This window comes from Semicossyphus pulcher, unplaced genomic scaffold (assembly GCF_022749685.1).
Source record: "Semicossyphus pulcher isolate SPU_LCO1_2020_fin unplaced genomic scaffold, fSemPul1.0.p SCAF_6, whole genome shotgun sequence".
In the NCBI taxonomy this organism is placed as follows: Eukaryota; Metazoa; Chordata; class Actinopteri; order Labriformes; family Labridae; genus Semicossyphus; species Semicossyphus pulcher.
In genome coordinates this window covers 8,821,527-8,841,036 of record NW_027211737.1, presented here as the reverse complement: position 1 = coordinate 8,841,036, position 19,510 = coordinate 8,821,527, and the positions used below count along the sequence as shown (strand labels likewise).

The following is a 19,510-nucleotide window of genomic DNA, read 5'->3' as shown; positions in this document are numbered from 1 at the left end:
TGTCAGAGAGGGTAGGCGGAGCTAAGCGGCTGCTTTTCCACTCTCTGCAAGTGTTGCGAGTAAACAGTAATCTACTATGGCTGAACAAACAAAGAAAAGATGGATGACTACAGATACAACTTCAAAAATAAGTGAAAATCCAAAGAAAAAGAAACAAATTGGACGCTCAGATGAAGGCAAACAGTCTAAAAAGGAAAGCGACCATCAGCGAGGAAAATCAAGAGGTACAACCGGAGCCAACCGTGGACGTCACACAATTACCGCCATAGGTGCCACCAAAGAAAACGAAACTGAGATCTTCGAGATGATCACTCGGTCAAGTTCGGTGACATGTTTTAAATTCGCTTTAATGAAATGCTATTTTTGTGTTTCATCTTAAGGTTAGACATCTTCTCTTCTTCTCATCATCTCATCTCATCTTTTCTGCCTCTGTATCTCAGCCTCACCCATGCTGGCGATGATGCTGTGCACAGGCAGCCTGGAGGGGGCGTCGTAGAGGCTGGTCATGGGCAGACCCTTGTTGTGCTTCTCCTCCTGTTTAAAGATGAAGGCCGAGTTCTCCTCTTTGGTGATGTTGATGTAGTAGCAGGTGTCTGGGGCAGCCATGATGTGCCGGGGGCCAGGATTCAGCAGGATGCTCTTGTTGTCTTCTCTCTTAACGCCGATCAAACACACACCATACCTGAGGAGAAAGGTGGGTACACAGTTCAAGTAAAGCCTCGGCTCTCATTGATTTTGTTTTTGCTCCCTGAGATACTAACTTACTAATAAATTAACCTTAATTAAAGTATTGTTACAGATCGTCAAGGCTAGCTAGTGGGAGTTCCACTTACTTCTTATGAGCGTGGAAAGAGGCGTAGGTGAAGCTCTTTCCATCATACTCCCCAAAAAACTTGCTGTCACACAAGCGGATGTGGTAGACCTCGTTTCCAGAGCAGCGTCCATACGTCCTCTGCCACTGCTCAGGAGATAACTGCCCCTCCCTGAAACAGAAAAATTCACAACCTGAATTACAGTCACATGAAGGTAGGGGTGTGGATTTTTAGTATGGAAAGTGTTCTAGTTTCCATTTGTAGTACGCTTGTAGTCCGAGTAGTAATGATCAATCACGTATCAGCAGGCTGCGGAGTATGCAGGAAAAACATGTGAAGAGCAAAAGCAGGCTTCTTATTAATCTCTACAAACAGACATCTGCAGCAAGTTCAGCTAATCATCTGTTCTAGATCTAAAATTCAACTTGAGACAAATTCCTGACTTCCTTGATTGCATCGCAAATGAACGCTCCGTCCTCTGTTCAACAAACGAGCATTTTAAAAGTAGTTTTTATGACAAAGCTTCATTTTAATTTTTTACAAATCTGCATCATGATGTTGTGTTTATTACAAGTAAATCAAAAGAAAAGTTTCTTTTTCGGGTTCATACCACTGCAGTAAGCCAGAGTGAAGCCTCTGTGTAACTTACTATGTACAGTGAAACAGATAAATGGGAGCTCCTACGGGGGATTTCATGAACCAACGACCAAATGACGCCGTTTATTTTGCTGACAGGACTGTAAACAATGCAGCGCACGGAAAAGGAAGTGTTGGCTGGAAGTCGTTTATCGCTAACTGCTGGCTCAACCGGACACGCCCGACATGTTCACCAAGCCCCCAGAGGCTATATCATCGTCAGACGATAGCCGATGGGATCCAAGGATGGAGTTTCACTACAGCTGACTGACAGCCGCCTTGCCCAAGAAGGGGAAAAATATAACTTTTCCATTAATAAGATGTCTGACTATAACTTTGTTACCATTCATTTTACAACCAAGACTAAACAGTCATTTGAATCAATATTAGAATGCCCTTTGAATTAAATTTGACGTATTTGCATCTCCACAGCGCTCATTTCCCCTTAGAATTAATTAATCAGTCTGTCCTTTTCATGACCTTTAATGACCTTTTACTCCCCAGCCTCCTTAACTCTGCTTAAAATAATAAAATGAGGAGAAAAGGTCATGAGGTCAGATTATTTTAACAGTTCGTGTACTTTATAACTTTTAATCAATCTGATGATGATTCAATTAACCTGCCAGGAAAAAAATCAATTCCCCATTTGTTTCACCTTCACAGCCCCGAGCCCGTTCACATTCACAGAATGGAAATGAAAATAAATGTGCTACCTCCTGGCTGTGAAGTAAATAAAGTGTTGAAATTGCAGAGAATATGAAAACACAGGCTGATTTATAGCCAAACAAGAAGCAGGGTTATGTTTTCTGAGTTGGCAGTAACAAGTTTCTGTTGTGACGGTACAGTAGTCAGCTCTGCAGACAAAATGCCAAGTGTGGTCTGTCTGCATGTAAAATCTTTGCTGCAGGAGTATCTGTCATCTTTGTCTACTATTAATCCATCTGCTGGGATTGAAGCTGTCCACATGAATAATCACACAAATGCATATCAAACATTTACAAAGCACTCAGAGTTTACTTCATGACAACAGTTTGCTGCTCTGGAAGCAGAAATGTCACTGATTCAGTTCAATCTCAACTGACAGACTGTTTATTTTTTATTTGTGTGTTTAAAACAAAGTAAATCTGCCTCCCAGCGTCTCTACTGCTCACCATATAACAAGTGATATCTACTTTGTTGAGCTATCTTTTTCCCCTTTTCCGGTCCTTATGTTCAGCTTACAGTAGCTTCATAATTAATGGACGGATATAAGAGCGGTATCGATCTTCTCTTCTCAGCAAGGAAGCGAGAAGTGTATTACCTCGGATTTAAAACTCATCTTTAATAAAGTGGTCATGAATTCAATTAACTATATTACTTTAGCTATAAGAGTACTTTCAGTCTTGTATTAATTTGAATGCTTAAAACTGTATTTACCTCGCTCACAGCTCACTTCACTTCGACAAGAGAGGTTTGAAACAATACCAACAACTCCGACAAAGATTAAACAACAAACTGATTTTGGATCAGGCCGTCAATCATAAATGCTATTATTAATTCTAGTCATGGTTCAATACTAGGATGTAACATAGACTGCATAAAAAGATGGACGACATGACAGCTCCCTAAAAGTGAAGCCAAACCCTCTCTATCGCCCCCTGCTGACTGGCTGCAGTATAGTTCATAAAGCCCGCCTCCTCCATGTTAACAGATGGGACATGAGTCAAACTATAAAATCAAAATACACGCCAAATACATTTTTCTCAAACATGGTTTCTGTCATAATAGTTAGTTCTTATCATGCTGATTGATGTCTGAGTGTTTATTTATCTGACAAGTTAATTTTTAATTAATTATTTGATGCTATAAAAAGGATGATTGACAGCTCTGTTACGGCTCCTGCAGCCGATCTGTTCCGGATTAGCAGAGTAGAGGAGGAACGGCAGTCATTGAAGTTTCCATATCTGTGAACATCTGCTTCAGACCAACACAAGAAGCTGTTCTGCTGTTACATACGCCGGTGTGCGGGATCCTTGCTATTTTTTCTGTAAGTTAAATGTGTGTTTTGGTTAGCGGGAGTAGCTCCTCCGCCGATCTCTACTACGCTGTCTCTGGCTCCAAAAAACATCACCAGCACGAGATGGCAGCACCCACCTCGGGGGTATTTTGGCTTCAATTTTGTACACGAGAGTAGATAGTGACGCGTCGTCTATCTTTATATATAAAGTCATTGGGATGTACTCACTGTCCTCTGGAGGTGTGGACCAGGAGTGTGACTAAGGTAGACGTGGCCGGACACACACAGTTCAGCGCCAACATGGCATACTTGAACTCCTCTTCACACACGACATGATCTGATAGAAATGGATACATTGCAGCAACATTAATAGGTTAGAACAAAGACGTAATAACTGTGTTTCTGTATGTCAGTGGACTCTGCGCACTTACCTGCAAACTTAACGTGGAATTTATTTTCTGGTTTGAGAATCTGGACGTAGAGAGGGCAGTTTGGAGCAAAGTCCTTCGCAGCCCAAGCCCTCAAAATTGTCTGGTGATCCTGCAGGGCAGAAATGGTTTTATTTAATTTATGCAGGGACTCATTTGTAAATTCAATCTGAATTTTATGGACCATAAAAATTTCCTCAGCAACTCAATATGCTCTCAGTATCCAATGGCAGTTTCAAGAGAGTCACAACATCATCTGGATAACCCAGATTCTCTCGACTAATTTGTAAAGGAGGTAGAGTGTGAAGGGAAATTGCTCCAGTGAAATTATTCCTATCAAAGGGGTGGGTTTTATTTACGACCGCTTTGACAAATTTCAGTCGACAGGACTTACAGCAGCAGTCCGGTCGACCTCGTTCCTGCTGCTGAGGATGAAGCAGGCCTCAGCGTCGTCCATCCTGAAAATTGACAGAGAGACGAACGATAAAAGAGAGAAAGACACAAACAGGAAGGTTCACGGGTTTGTGACTGTGAAGAGGAAATCCAACCAAACGTATAATTTATGATTCAAGGCGATCAATGGTTTAAAGAAAAGCTAGGAAGGGGCGATCGCTAACGTCCCGTGACAATGGCTGAAAAGCTGCATTCTAGCGTGAAAAAAGAGCAGCGCTGGTGACATGTGAAGGCAAGAGATCATTCATTTATGAGGAAAACTCACATGTTCTGTGAACTTGAAGTGAGCTACAATATGAAATTAATATAAGGCAATCTCTCAGCACAGCATGGCTGATGCACCTAAGAGGCTATTACCTGACTAACCTGGCTGATTTTATCGGTTAAATATCAGTGCAGGAAATTGGCCCAGCATCTTATCACCTGCGTACCTTTGCACACATACATGAAGACGGGCTCCGAGACTAATTAATGGCTTTGATTTCACAGCATCATGTGCTCATGTGAAGTAGTAAGAGGGAACTATTTCACTGGCTTCACATCATAGCTCGACGAGCAATAAAAAAGCAGCAAGATCCGCTGAAGCAACAGTAACAGCATGAATGGCACACTGGAGATATTTCGATAAAATTAAAGGGCGAACAAATTCCAATGTGATCCATCACAGTTTCTATTACTGCCGATGTATGATGTGAGCAGATGATCAGTGTACTGTAGAGTGAAATCCCATTACACTGATGTGCGCGCAGAGGGCAGCCCAGTGAACTTGTAAGCATCTCCTCCTTTAACTGCTCTTCAAGGACTCAAGGATTCGCCAGTGGAGGACATAAACGTACATTTACAGTTTGAGTAATGTCGAGGGTCCTATACAAAACTTTAGATGAGATTCAGAGGTTTACAAACGGGCTACAGCAACCGACTTTTTCATATACATAGTCTTACAACAACAAGCAAATATTTTGGGTCGTCTAGACATTTTATGCACTTTCACTCACTTGGCCCTCATCAGGTCCTGGTCTTTGAGGGCAGATCCTTGAAGGTAGATAACCCTCTGAGACCACAGGGGGATTTGAAGGATACGACGAACCTGAATGTCTATCTCTGTAGGACACAGGATCACCACGTAGTAGTCCTGCAAAACGAGGGTTATGAATGATTAAAATCAAAATGTTTCTTGTACAGTGTATGTTTAAAAATTGCATAAAGCATGACTAAAGCTAAATGTCTCAGTCTGTAGGGATTGGCTTGGGAACGTGGCCGGTTCAAGTCCCAGTACGGACCAAGTATGGAATTGGGGCAGGTAGCTGCAGAGGTGCCAGCTCCTTTCTTAGGCAATGTTGAGGTGTCCTTGATAAAGGCAACGAATCCCCCACTGCTCCGGGCGCATGTCCATGTGCAGCCCCCTCACTCTGACATCTCTACATGACTGCATGCCCATAGAATCCTGTTCGTGCATGTGTGTCTTTTCAGCCCCATGTGTGTGTAGCATGTTTGTAGTAGCAGAGTGAAAACACTGAATTTCCCCTCAGGGATTAATAAAGTATGTGTTCTTGTAATGTCAGTGCACATGATCGAGAACTCATAAAGTAAAGTTGCATGAAAACATAGACACCACTTTATGTGTTTACAGAAAATATGAGGCTGGAGCCAAGAGACACTATAGGTGGTTCTCATTACATGAATTTGCTCGGCTTCCCCCTCCGCCATAATGGAGGATCTTCCAGTTTCTTAAATGCACCTGGAGGAGATGAGGATTGAGGAGAGAGGAGGCTCCAGGAGGAGCTCTGAGCGAGGATACACAGGTGGATCCTACATGGAAGTGTTTTAACCAAAGATGTGACGTGATCTGTGTGGAGGTGCTGCATTCGCCAAAACGCTCTTTATTCACACAGTTTATTCTCAGATCTACAGAAAATATAACAGTTTAATGTGCCGTGATTTCATAATATATTGTCACACATTACAACTACATAACTAGATACAGGATCATTTCATTACAAAGTGCTGTGGCATCACACAAAGCAGCAGGAGGCCTGTTATTTTTTTTACTTTACAATGAAATCAGTAAACTTGCAGCTCTGTGGTGGATTTTTGTGCAGGCAATAAAAATGCAACTAAATAAAAAGAATCAGTAATCACAATAACACTGATCTGTACATAAAAAAGATTTAAAGGAAGATTAAATGATTAAAATAATTAACAGAAGTTTAGCGCTTATATTCGGCCATGGTAAACAATTTACTGTCTGTCCGTCCGTTCGTCTGAAAAAGTTACTTCAGGGTTTCAAATTGTAAAGAAGCGGTTCTGTGAACATCGGTTTGACAGCTGATCCAGCTGAGCAGCACGTCATCAGTACAATACGTCGCCTAACGGGGACGCTATTGACCCAAGGATTTCTCATTTGCCTCCTCTGTCCTCGCATCTCTCATGTAATTCCTCGTCGGGAGGAGCTAAGACGCGAGGAAACAAAGCGAGTGAGGGACGCAGGATGTGTAAATCAATGTAATGAGAAGGACCCAAGATTAGCTTAACATAAAGACTGGAAACGGGGAAAACTGCCTTGTTTTTCCATAACATAACAAAATCAACATACCAGCATCTCTAAACTCACTATTTAACATGTAGTATCTTATTTGACAGAGCTAGGCAAGCTTTCCCCCTGTAACCAAAGATTACTTAATTGCAATGTGTATAACATGAGATGTAAAACTCATCATTTAAAAACTGGCCATGAATGTTTTAGATTTTAGCTTTGTTAGAGCTGTGATGCTACATGAAGTATAATTGTGGATCCCCTTCAGGCATTTAACTGCATATCTTACATTTATCCCACAACAAAGCTACACAACACACTTTCTTTAATGTGATAAACTGGAACAAAGTCTGTACATTACAGTGTATAGCCATTATCATGCAGTACACAGCTGTTTGTCTGGGTACCTGTAGTCTGGGATGAGCGTAGAACTCGTTTAGGAAATCCATCAGCAGATCAATCTTCAGCGAGCTGACACACAACACCACATGTTTCTCCGTCTGTGCCCGGTGGCGGCTGTAGTTCCCTCCTAACTTCTGGCTCTCCATCCACAGGTACGCTAGTTCTTCAAACTGACATAAAAACAAACAACACGGTTGTGGAGTCAAACACAGAAAGATGGAAATAAATTACAACAAAGACAGATCCGTTGTCTGGACACAGATGGCGGACTCACTGAAGCGAAAACTGCTGATGCGTTAGTTTGCCAACAGCAGGAGTTCACTTCTATTTCTCACTCAATTTACGCCGCGTGGACGGTAAACACTGTTTCAAGTGATGAACCTGTTTGTGATCTTTTAAAATAAATTGCACAGTGAAGAGGCACATTTATCATGCAGGGAGAGTGAGCCAGCATGACATGGCCTGAATGCTGAGGGAGATTTGTGGACTTTTTCTGCAGGCAAAATGTCAGAGCTGTAAGCACCGTGTGAGATTTCTATTTGGTGCTGGCCTGAGAAAGCTGCACGAAAATGTATTAAATGTAATTTAATATTTGATGAACACCCGGTGAAGGTCGTTACTAGATATACAACATCAAAGAATTTCTGATTCTAGGACAGGATGAAACGTGGAATCCCTCACTGCACTTTGAAAAAACACCTGGTTAGTTTTTTCTATTAGCATCATTACCTGCAGTGGAAGCACCACCAGGGCAACACAGATGAGAATAACCACCAGCAGCTGGGAGGGCCAGATTTGTGGCGTGACATCCCCGTAGCCCACGGTGGAGAAGGTGACGATGCAGAAATAGAACGAGTCGAACAGAGACAGGTGTTTCCCGGCTCTCTCTAGATGCTGGATCCCACAAACTCTGCAGAGAGACGAGCAGTTAGAAAAAGGTGTTAAATGAGACGAGATAATTAAGATAATTTAAATTAAACGCTTAAAAAGTGACGCTTCATTGTGTAATCTGTTTCATTGTAATGTTTAAGCCTGCTGGACTGGGTATCAAATCCAATTTGCCAGAGATCAAAGAGCACTAGAGTCAATATAGCTTAGGCTCCTGCTCAGTGTGTCATTTAAAGTGATGGTATTGATTGTTCTGTCGGTTCCACCTCACTGCTCAGGCTAATTCATTCCTGTTTTTTCATTGATAAGTTGGAGATTTAATGAAACCCTGGGGCACAGGGGAATAAGGATGTCTATCTGGACAGATTGGACTGGAGGAGGTAGAGGAGGTGCTGGGTGGTGGCCAAGGTACACAAACGCTGCCAAAGAGCATAAGTCTAAGATGTGACAGCTTTTCATTAAAATATACTGGTGTTTTAGAGGAAGAGGAAATCATGAACATCAAAAACATTTCAGAGATTTTCTCCAATTAAACACTTTGTCCTGCTGTGTTTCCTTTTTTTAAGCCTCTCTCTTATAACGTGATAGCGTTTTTGAAAAGCATGGACTGTAAAATTCGGTGTATAAGACGCACTTTTAATACATTTCTTTGCATCTAAAATGTGGGCTGCGTCCTACACATCAGTGCAACCAATAAATCTGTATAAAATGCAGAGAGGTATTTTATTGTGGCACAGTATTTTACCCAGACGATGGCGCTATAATCTAGCTAAAGCTTCGCCACTGACATGCGCCATGATCACTAGTGCAGCCGCCATCCTCACAACAATCAACGTTACTGTAGGCTGAGCTGAACTACCACACCGGTAGCTAGCAGCATTGCAGACTAGATATGGTGAAAACAGATGATGATAATTTGTGTGTGTTTTGAATGTGTTTCAAATCAAATTAAATTGAAATAGTGTTAGACCAGTCCAGGGTGTATCCCGCCCTTTGCCCAATGACAGCCGGGATAGGCTCCAGCCCCCCGCGACCCTGAACAGGATAAGCGGTATAGATAATGGATGGAGGGATGGATGAAATAGTGTTAAAAAAACCTGCATACATGTTTTTATTAATAAATAGCTATAGAAACATTTTTTCCTCTGGGACACCCCCAAAAACAGACGTCTTATATTCTGGTGCGACTTATATTCCACATTTTACGGTGTTTTGTATCCTGCTTATGTCCAAAATTTTCCAAAAGTCTCCCTCCCCCCAAAACTGAGGTTCTTTATAAAGTATAATATGCATTTTGGCATTTTAGTTTACCTACAAATCTCCAAATACGTTCATATGTTCTTTTAGTAGTAGCAGTATCCATCCATTTTCTATACTGATTATCCTGTTCAGAGTCGTGGGGGGGCTGGAGCCTATCCCAGCTCAGTGTAGTGACCAAGTCATCTTTGCTCAAGTCTCAACTAAGTCTCAAGTCATTTGGTCCAAGTCTCAAGCAAGTCTTGAGTCATATTTTCTTGGGCAAGTCAAGTCACTTTTTTTCCACCCAAGATGCAGCACTCTTACCTGTAGTATCCGGTCTTTATAAAGAGAAAAGACAAGGTATTAGTAGCTCGTCTAATAATGATATTATTGGCCAATGTATATAACCTGTTCAAAAAGTATAACAGTGAATTGTATCTGTATTATCTTGGCACAGACGCAGCCATGATGATGGTCTGAGACCGTATTGAGTAGTAACGAGTACGACTGATGAGGCTTCTCTTTGGGGGCTTTGATGTTGCGTGTTGCCATGGCGAGGAGTTTGACTGACAGTCATCCAATCATTATAATTATATACCGGGGAGCTTTTTGAGTCGTCCAATCATGATTCCCAGTTTGTGCTGCGTACATACTTAATAGTTAGCAACAACATTGAATTTTATCATTTTATATTTTACAGCTAACATTCAAACTTATGAACACACGCAAGTCATCAGAGTCATCAAGCCTCAAGTCAAGTCAAGTCTCAAGTCCACATCTCTGCCCCAGCTGTCATGGGCGAGAGGTGGGGTACATCGTGGGCTGATCGCCAGGCAATCACTGACAAATAGAGACAGACAACCTGTCAAAGTCACACCCACACCTACGGGCAATTTTAGAATCACCAATGAACCTAACGAGCATGTCTTTGGACTGTTTTTGGGAGGAAGCCGGAGTACCCGGAGGGAACCCACGCATGCACGGGGAGAACATGCAAACTCCCCACAGAAAGGCCCCCTTCGTACAAACCTGGGAACATTCTATCTGTGAGGCAACAGCGCTAACCCGCAGTAGAGATCTTGTTTCATAATATCAGCTAACTCCTACGCTTCACATTTTGTTGCTTTTTTATAGTTACATTCGGTCAAATTTCACTTGCCAGAGAAACTAGACACCTTTGGCCCCACCACTGTGCCAACGACATCACACTATGTCTGCTTCCAAGGAACATTTGAATAGCTACCCTTCAGACTCTACTTTTGCTGTAAATATAGCCTCTTCCAAATAATCGGCCTTGCCCAAGATGTGCAAGTTACCAACAGTGGGAGAGAAACTGTGCAAGAGATGATGTTTTCTGGGTCATGTGGTACAAATTTCAAAGAACACATTTTGCATCGAAGGTCAGTAGAAAGACCTGGAAGCCTTAATATTCAGTGTCCCATTTCTGTGACTAACAGCGAGAACAGAGGTTCACTGACTCACCCTGTAAAAACCAGACACAGTAATGTGCAGATGAGAATGAACACCTGGTTGAACATGGCAGAGTGAGTCCTCTGGATGGCACGATGGAAGTCATTCTGGGAGAAGAAAGAGAGATAGTCAGGTGATTGATCTGTTGGTCTACTGTGAATAAAGTGTTTCTGTTTATAGCATAGCCATTGTGAACTGAAACAATGCTAGAAAAAGTAAATTACTGTCTTATAATTACTGACTTTGTCCTGACCTGTACAGATATTTTCTAAGTACATATAATGGTGGATAAAAAGCATATATTTCTGCTGTTTAGATGAACATACTACTTAAATAGTCCTTTCTCCTACACTGGTATGCTGTCGTGAAATGTAGGCGCTCACGACTCAATTTCACTGGCACCTTGTTAGCATGTTCTGCCTGTCACCGCCTCCCTTCGCCGCCTCTCCAAACTGTCACTGATTTCTCTCCATGTGCTGGTCTGCTTGGCCTCATATTCCACCATCTGCCAACTACCGCCTTGGCATGAAGCTCGTACTCTGTCATGGTCTCATCTGAATTGCAGTGAGAGCACACACACTACACTACCAGCTGGATATCATCTTAATTGCTTTGAATTCCATGTAACAGTCACTCTGCACCCACAGTAAATCCTGGACAATATTGATACTACAACACCAGAATCCTGAGCAGCAGTCCTGTCTTTCTTTCTGTGTTGTAACATTTTGTCCTGTTTTTGTTTTTAACAGTATTGGCCCCTTTTTTCCCGCTATATTTGGCTTGCTGTTGGTTGTTCTGTTGTGTTAAACATGCTGCTGCATCTCTAGCTCTCAGGCACTGCAGCTCATGGGGTAATGAGGATTAACTTAATGAATGGGAGCAAAAGCTAGTCTGCTATATAACATACCCGTGGATCTGCTCAGTCTCAATGGAAATCATTTTATCTATTAAGTCAAGAGACCCTTCGCTAAGTCCCGCCCCCCTTACTGTTACTGTTGCTACGCCTGTCAAGCTTATGCACCGGCATTTGAACATTATGTTCCAAGGGAAATAATAGCAAATTTCAGGAAAAATAGTTCCCAAATATCAGAGAGAAGTACACAGACAGGACTAAAACACGCATTTGAAAGCTACATATAATTTGTCAGCGGAGTTTTGAGAACAAAGAGGACATAAAAATCGAGGCCAAAGCTCGCCGGTCCCAATGCAAGCGTCAGGCCCCCCACGTCTTGACACGTCATGATAAGGACAATCATATAGGAACAACAATGTTCTTGCACAGCACGGTAAGTCAATATATTGGGTTTTTTTAAGCTAATGTTTAGTTATGACTCCCTTTACCTTTCATTATCTAATATGTTCTATCCCATTACTAGCAAAACTAAATAATTATAAAATTATCCCACTTTTTCATTTTGTTTAAAGCGTGTCAGGACATTGCTCGCATATCGCGGGCTTGCACATTTTTTAATCCATGCCCGACATCTCTCCTCTTTGAGTTTTTGGCTTCGGAAAAAGCGAAAAATATCCTCTAAACTTGGAGGATATCTGCTGTCGGATTTGTAGATTCCATATGCACACCGTTTTGGCATTTCTCCTTGCTCTGAAAGCTTGACAGGCCTCCTGCGCCTAGTTACGGTTGCTACTGTTGAATTGGACAGTGGCTGTTCAAGGGAGGGGCTGAGCGAAGGGTGAATTGTGAAAAAGTGTCTCCTATCCCCAAGATCTTTTGTCCTAGCAGAAGTCAGTTAAGTTAACCTGAGCAAATGGTTGGTGTTAATTTGATCGCTAGTTCATTTATCGAATTAACCAGCCTTAATGCTAACAATGTTACATAAACTAATGTAGCTAAAAACACCAGCTTGAAAAAGCTACATTGGCTAGTGTATTGTTGTTACATTTGTGCCACAGCAGCCGCTCCTATAGCAGGCAGTGTTACTCATGATCTGAGTAGTCTCCAATATGGCCGCACAGCATGGATGATGTTTCTGCAAAACCCTCAGTAGTAATGAAACAAAAACTGAATGGAGCGCTCTGCGTGTGTGCTCCTTTAATGAATGCAGCTACAGTTTGTAGAGTACAACAGATGACTGCAAATACTTACTATCATGTTCTCCAGGGCTCCTTTGGCTAACCAGCAGTTTAGAAATACAGGGACGAATATGTTTCTCAATGGAGGCCAGAAGATCTTTAGGAAGAGAGGAAAGAAATGACTAATCAGTTAACATACCTGACACGCAATTACAAATCTTCTTTATAGGCATAAATAAATTTAAATGGATATTGGATATGAGCTATAGTTAGTTAAAGGTATTGAAGTGTTCAGTATAGAATAGGGTTCAGGTGGCATTGGGCCATTAAATTGGATTATTGGATTCCTCAGAACAATCCGATACCTAAATAACCTCGAGCCTAAAAGAAAGTGGATATTCTGCAGAACAGATTCACTGATAAGCTCATTTAGTTGATTACTTACTGTGATTATAAATGGCACTGTGTTGATCATCTCCAATATGAAGGATATCTGGAACATCTGCTCCCAAATGTTCCCCTGAAGCACAAACATTGGATAATAACTTAATGAAACAGTTGTTTTAGAGAGAGGTGTGATTCCAGTAATAATGACAGTTGAAAGGAGTCAGCTGTGTAGAACACAAGACTGTATAAGAAGCAGGGCAACAGTTTTTATGTTGGGAGTTTAAGTCCATGTTAGATTCTAATGGGTGAGAAAAATCAGCTCAGATGAAAGACAAAAGAAGCATGTTTGTGGTGGAGTACATTAATGTTGGGTCAAGAAAAAAACACTTCATAGACCTGTTTTTTTGCCCGTTTGTGCAGCCTGTTAATGAAGCACAGCTAGTGTGTAACAGTGTATATACAGAAACATAATTATCATTATGACCATGACCCTTTAAGATCAATCATAAGCACATTCCTCCAGATTTTATGACCCTTTTGAAGAGTTTACTTCTTCCTTCACTACACTCTCTGCTCTCGCCTTTAGACACGTTATGTAAATTAAGTTAATATTATCTATCCATTTTAACGTGCTGAATTATGCATTAAATATGGCCTTGAGTGGAGTACAGCTATTTCCAAACAGAAGAAAAATAACTAGTTTATTTGAGACTGGATTTATGTACACTTGCTAACGCTGATTATACAGTAAAAGTATGTCTGCAGCTAATTGCAAAATCAGCAAGTAGGACTTAATACTAATCACACTTAAGGAGCGCAGCAGAGTTTACAAGGTGCAGCTCAGTGGTGGATTCTGTCTATGATGGAGCCATTAAAAAGCTTATTAAAGAAGTGAAAATTTTGTGGCACAAAAACATTTCACAACACCACTTTTAATTTGCTCCTCATAAAACACCGACAGCAGGAGTCCCTTAACAACCTTCTAAAACAAGAAGGAGGAAATGGCAAGACATAAAAGCATCAAGAAGAAATTGCAAATAATAAAACTCACACCAAACTTTAGAAGATGTCTACGTGGAAACCTGTCTGAGACAGACTACGAGTCCCAGAGCGGCAAAGTTAGAGCCAATATTTCCAAACGAATACGAGCTTCCTTTGAGACTAGAAGTATTTGATCTTCTAAAGTTGTGGGTGGTATTAATTTGACAGGTGTGTTCTGCTTATTTAGTCCCCATATCTCTTCGTCCCCGAAGGGTGGTTTATGGTAATTAGTTTCAATATTGTGCTCAGGTGAAAAGGTGGATAGCTTCTCTTTGATGTCCTTTTGTCTAACACGTGAAGTAACCAGGAAACAAAGACCTGACACAGCATCCGAGAGGTTTTAAGTGGCCTTCTTTCAGGTTGTATTTGATGAATTACACTGTAAGGTACGCTTAATATGTTACTTAATTTGCATACAGTATAATACTGTTTATAAAGGGCATAAACCCCTCTGCTTATCTTTGCTTATTAGCAGTGAAGGAATCTCCACTAACCTTTTCTTTTCAGGGGCGACTTGAGCCATTTCCATAGAATACATTACACTGAAATCTTCATTCACCATTTGCATAATAAAACGTTAAAGGGCAGGACAAAAGTGCGTCCTTAAATGACTCGCATAGATGAAACAAAAGTGTGCAACAGACTGTGTGATGTCTGAGTCTTAAATTGGTGGCTTAAGTCTTCTGGCCCTGCAGCTCTGATACTCTGAACTGCAAGCTGTCGGCCCATGAGAGGGAACAAACGGGCGCTGCTGGTCTTTGATCAGACAGCTGTTAGACATCAGCACAGATTAAAGAGAGAATCTGTGCACTGTGGACGGGTTCCTCACCTTGTAGCTGAGATATGTGATAAGCATGGTCTCCAAGAAGCTGATTAAGGCCACTGACACCTGGAGCAGAGGGGAGAGGGAGATTAATGAACCCAGCAAGTGCAAGCGTATCTCTTCTGGCTGCTCAACCTTCACAGAGGAACTGCTCTTCTCTGCAACGCTTTTATCTAATAAACTGCTGTGAGTGTGTTTGGGTTGGATCCTGCATTGAGATTCAGTTCGTGCTGTAGGATTTGATTTATGTGCACTTTACTCTCACCTGGATCCCCCATAGAGGAACCGGTCTGCTAACCCAGAAAATCAAGTGCCTGTGAAAAACCATGAGAAAGTTTTCTTCACACATTTGCAAAAAACTGCAACACAGCAAATTAGCATGCTGAAGTTAAAGATAAAAACCATTTTGACTGCAACCTACCAGTTGATTGTTGAGTCCGTTGTATTAGACCAACTGGTGTTCTGACATATTGAACTGCAGAGATAAAAAGGAACAAAAAAAGAAGTGAATGTGGAAACAAACCTAGAGGGAAAGACTTCCATCACTTGGTATGATGCCATAAAGAAGAAACCTGATCCGTGTCTCTAAAAGCTGCAGGCGGTCAGCAAAATAAAGACAATCCAACTTCTACATGACTTCACAGAGGGAGCAACTTGGCAACTTTTTTTAGCCAATTATTTATTTTGGTTACGACTAAAATGATTGAAATTAAATAAGAAAACTCAAAACATCCTTAATCTTATCCAAACTAAATAATCTCGAAGATTTTCATTTAAATAAATGTCTGTTAAATCACTATCTATCGCCGAATGAGGAAACACAATGGTGATTGAGTCTATGGCCCACTGAGCCTTTGCATTTGCAGTATTACAGACTGGGTGTCTGTGGCCACTTTCACGGAAATTATCACAAGCAGCGCCCAGTTAGTGACACGTTTTCCATCAGCCAGCAGTGGTTGGTCTGCCAGAGAGGGTAGGCGGAGCTAGGCGGCTGCTTTTCCAGTCTCTGTTGTTGCAAGTAAACAGTAATCTACTATGGCTGAACAAACAAAGAAAAGATCGATGACTACAGATACAACTTCAAAAATAAGTGAAAATCCAAAGAAAAAGAAACAAACTCGACGCTCAGATGAAGACAAACAGTCTGAAAATGAAAGCGACCGTCAGTGAGGAAAATCAAGAGTTACAACCGGAGCCAACCGTGGACGTCACACATGCAACACTGTCTGGATATCTGGGAAGTGTGCTCCCGCAATTACCGTTTATCGCCACAGGTGTCGCCAAAGAGAACGAAACTGAGATCTTCGAGATTACAATTTCAAGCAGTATTAAGCTTATTATTTCGAAAACATTTTATTCCTGTTATCTGCTCCCATGATATCTTTCATATTTGTAGCTCTAAGCACAGGCCAAGGGGAAATTGTTTCCTCTAGCTAAATCGTCTGGCTGGTTTGGAAATAGTAGAAAAAGAAAAAGAGATGCCAAGCTTAGACTGTCAGCAGGATAAAGAACTGATAAGACATGAAAGAAAAGCTGCATCTAGAAAACAGTTTGTTCATAGTAAAACTTGTACTAAGGAAAAAGACGTCTAATTAACTTTTCTTAGCATCAAAGTTGTTGCAAAAATATAAATCTAAACACTACAATATACTACAACTTATATTGATAAAGAGCATCAACGAAGAAAAGATGGACACATCCTCAGGCTGTGGCTCTCACCATGGGTTGTAGTTGGGGTCATTAGGGTTTTCCAGGCTGACTCTCACTATGTAGAGGACACAGGTGAGGATCTTCAGTGAGAAGTTGAACAGGCGGATTCTCAGGCCTGTTGACAAACAAAGGTATATCATTTCATGGGACTTAAACAGGTCTGGCTTCACTCCAGGGGTACTCCTGAAAAGGAGTTTGTTTCGGGCTCTGGTAAGTTGGTCAAAAGCTTTACTTTGAACCTTTGCATCCCCTCGGATTATAATTTCACACTTTCACATGTGCATCCAGAGTGTATACGATGCACCTGTTTTGTTGCACCATACTCTGTCAGTGAGTTGAATATCCTGTCTCTAACTTTGTGTTGTTTTGCTGCTGTTGTATGGACCCGGTCTCTCTTGAGAATGAAACCCCGTGTCCCGCTGAGATTACCTGTCTAAGTAAAGGTAAAATAAAATACACATAATGCCCTGAAGTGTTGTGTCCACCTCTGTGATTGAGAGCTTCCTAATGACGCAGATGCAGCCAGATCTCTGCTTGTTTGAACACCAGTTGTTTAGGTCCATAAAACGCCTTTTGTACAAGGCCTAGAGAGGCTTTATCTGTCGAAGCCCTGAAGCGTGACTGATGCAGTTCCATGCTGCTCTGGCAACCTGTCACAACTGATTTCCTCTGACACGTAACTTTCAAACCTCCAGATTAACACGAAACAACACCAGAACTTTCAATAATTCTAACATGACGAAGCACCACAAAAAACAGCAACATAACTGAACGGTGTGATTGTACAGAAATAGTCATGAGGGATAAAAACTTTCCTGTTTGAGAAAGTTCAGGCGGATAAGCACACACACTAAAATATGCAGATGAGAAACTTGACTGCAGACATGCTGGCTCGCCAGAGGGTGGTGCTGGTTGTATTACCCATTTCCAATTACCCTTTCGAGGTTCCTAATCTCTCACGACACGACCTCATCAGATAAAGCCGGCATCAATGTTAAAGTGATTTCAAAGTGGACAAACAAACGGCGCCGCGATGGAAAAGAACAGGAGACCCCCGCAGCAAAGTGTGACATTTTCATTAGACTGTGCTGTTGATGGTCTCAGACTCTCCTGGCTCAGTGACAATGACAAGTTGAGGGAAAGACAGCAAAGCCACGTCAGTAACGAGGATATTTCACAGACGGTGAGATGTTCTTCTATCAGAGACACAGAGCTCCTGGTGCATTCTTACAGCTTAATGAATGGCTTCTAGACACACTGCACCAAACCCTGAGCAGTACAAGGACGGATGTTTTGGCGCTTCCTGTCTTATCTCCTTTTGAGAAAAACACTGCAGGCCTGCCTCGTTTCTCAGCTAATGAGCCGCGCAGTTCAGACCTTGTTGTGCCACACTAGCACACCCACAAACAGTGTTTCACAATGAGGCAGCTAATGTAATACTGAAGCCCCAACTGAGACAGAAATTGGATATGCGTCATCACTGACTCCAATTTCCTACTTTATGCTTTTATATGTTCATTTAGCTCTGAGCACGTCCAGCAGCAGCGCGCCTCTGAGCATTACGGGAAGAGAGGAGATTGGTGTGGCGTCGGCCGTACTTACTTGACCTTTGGTTTTTGATGAAGAAAAGCTTCAGCCTCTCCTTGAAGGTGTTTTCGTTCACGTAGAACTCCACCTGCACCCTGTGGGGAACAGTGACATTTTGTCAGTGTGTGTGTACAGGTGAGCATGCACACGGCACCTCCAGCCAACATAGATGCACACAAAGGGCCAGAAAGAAAATGTAATCAAACATTTTTCATGGTTCATTAAAGTAAAGAGTGAGCCAAAGCAGAGGATTTGATTGGTAAAATCAGCAGCATTTACAGGAAAGGAAACAATCACAGTTTTTGTTGTCCAGGCAAATTCATACACGTAGACAGGTTTGCATTCAGCATTGGTATTGGTTGCAATTGTTCAATACATGCGCCAAGACAATACCCAAGTTTCAGTACAGATACCAGAATGATACACGGTATTAGTTTGAAGAATATGACACTGTTGAGTCAAAACACAATTTGTACAATAAACAAAATATGCAAAAACTCCTCAACATTAAATATCCACGCACTGAGATGTTTGGCAACACCTGGACATATTCTTTTTGTCCTTATTGTCAACAAATCAAACAAAAAGACCAAAAACAGACAATGCATTGATCCCACTAACACGTATCTGTGTAGCAAAAGCCTGGCATATCTTATTCCTGTGAAGCATCGACATTCCTGTTTCTAAAGACAATTAAAGACACACAGATGAGCAGCACTGTGACACATATGAAAGAACAGCAGTTCATCTGAGTCCATCCCCCTGTGTGATACTGCTGATAATAATCACTACCACAACCAATCCATGGCTGTAAATTCCCAACAAACATGCCATTTACTCCAGGTCCTGTAGGGTTTTCTAAGAAAGTGCAGTGCCCAGCTGTCTCAGGAATTGTTTGGTATCCCTCTGAAAGCTACGGTCCTGAGTTGGACCCAACTGGCTTGGGATGGAGTGAAACACTGAGGCTCAGGCTGTCAGTAAGAAAAAAAAATAAAAGAGCACTCCAAATGTTCCTTAACTCAACATCTCTCTCTACGTGTCATGGCCAGCCCAACCCAGATCTGAACCCCACTG

At 41.7% G+C, this 19,510-nt stretch overlaps 1 protein-coding gene across 7 annotated transcripts in view; it reads right to left on the bottom strand.

Moving 5' to 3' along the window:
• The window catches only part of kcnt1b (potassium sodium-activated channel subfamily T member 1b), an 83,488-nt gene that overhangs the window by 20,448 nt on the left and 43,530 nt on the right, over positions 1–19,510 (bottom strand). For all 7 annotated transcript variants that reach the window (XM_069682502.1, XM_069682505.1, XM_069682504.1 and 4 more), the window contains 16 exons: positions 18,452–18,531; positions 16,859–16,964; positions 15,561–15,614; positions 15,405–15,453; positions 15,146–15,205; positions 13,334–13,408; positions 12,962–13,045; positions 10,870–10,964; positions 7,990–8,170; positions 7,266–7,430; positions 5,321–5,457; positions 4,267–4,330; positions 3,876–3,984; positions 3,673–3,781; positions 834–983; positions 447–682 (listed from right to left, as the gene is read on the bottom strand). In XM_069682502.1, the coding sequence (XP_069538603.1) occupies positions 447–682; positions 834–983; positions 3,673–3,781; positions 3,876–3,984; positions 4,267–4,330; positions 5,321–5,457; positions 7,266–7,430; positions 7,990–8,170; positions 10,870–10,964; positions 12,962–13,045; positions 13,334–13,408; positions 15,146–15,205; positions 15,405–15,453; positions 15,561–15,614; positions 16,859–16,964; positions 18,452–18,531 (1,754 nt within the window). The remainder of the gene's footprint in view (positions 1–446; positions 683–833; positions 984–3,672; positions 3,782–3,875; positions 3,985–4,266; positions 4,331–5,320; positions 5,458–7,265; positions 7,431–7,989; positions 8,171–10,869; positions 10,965–12,961; positions 13,046–13,333; positions 13,409–15,145; positions 15,206–15,404; positions 15,454–15,560; positions 15,615–16,858; positions 16,965–18,451; positions 18,532–19,510) is intronic.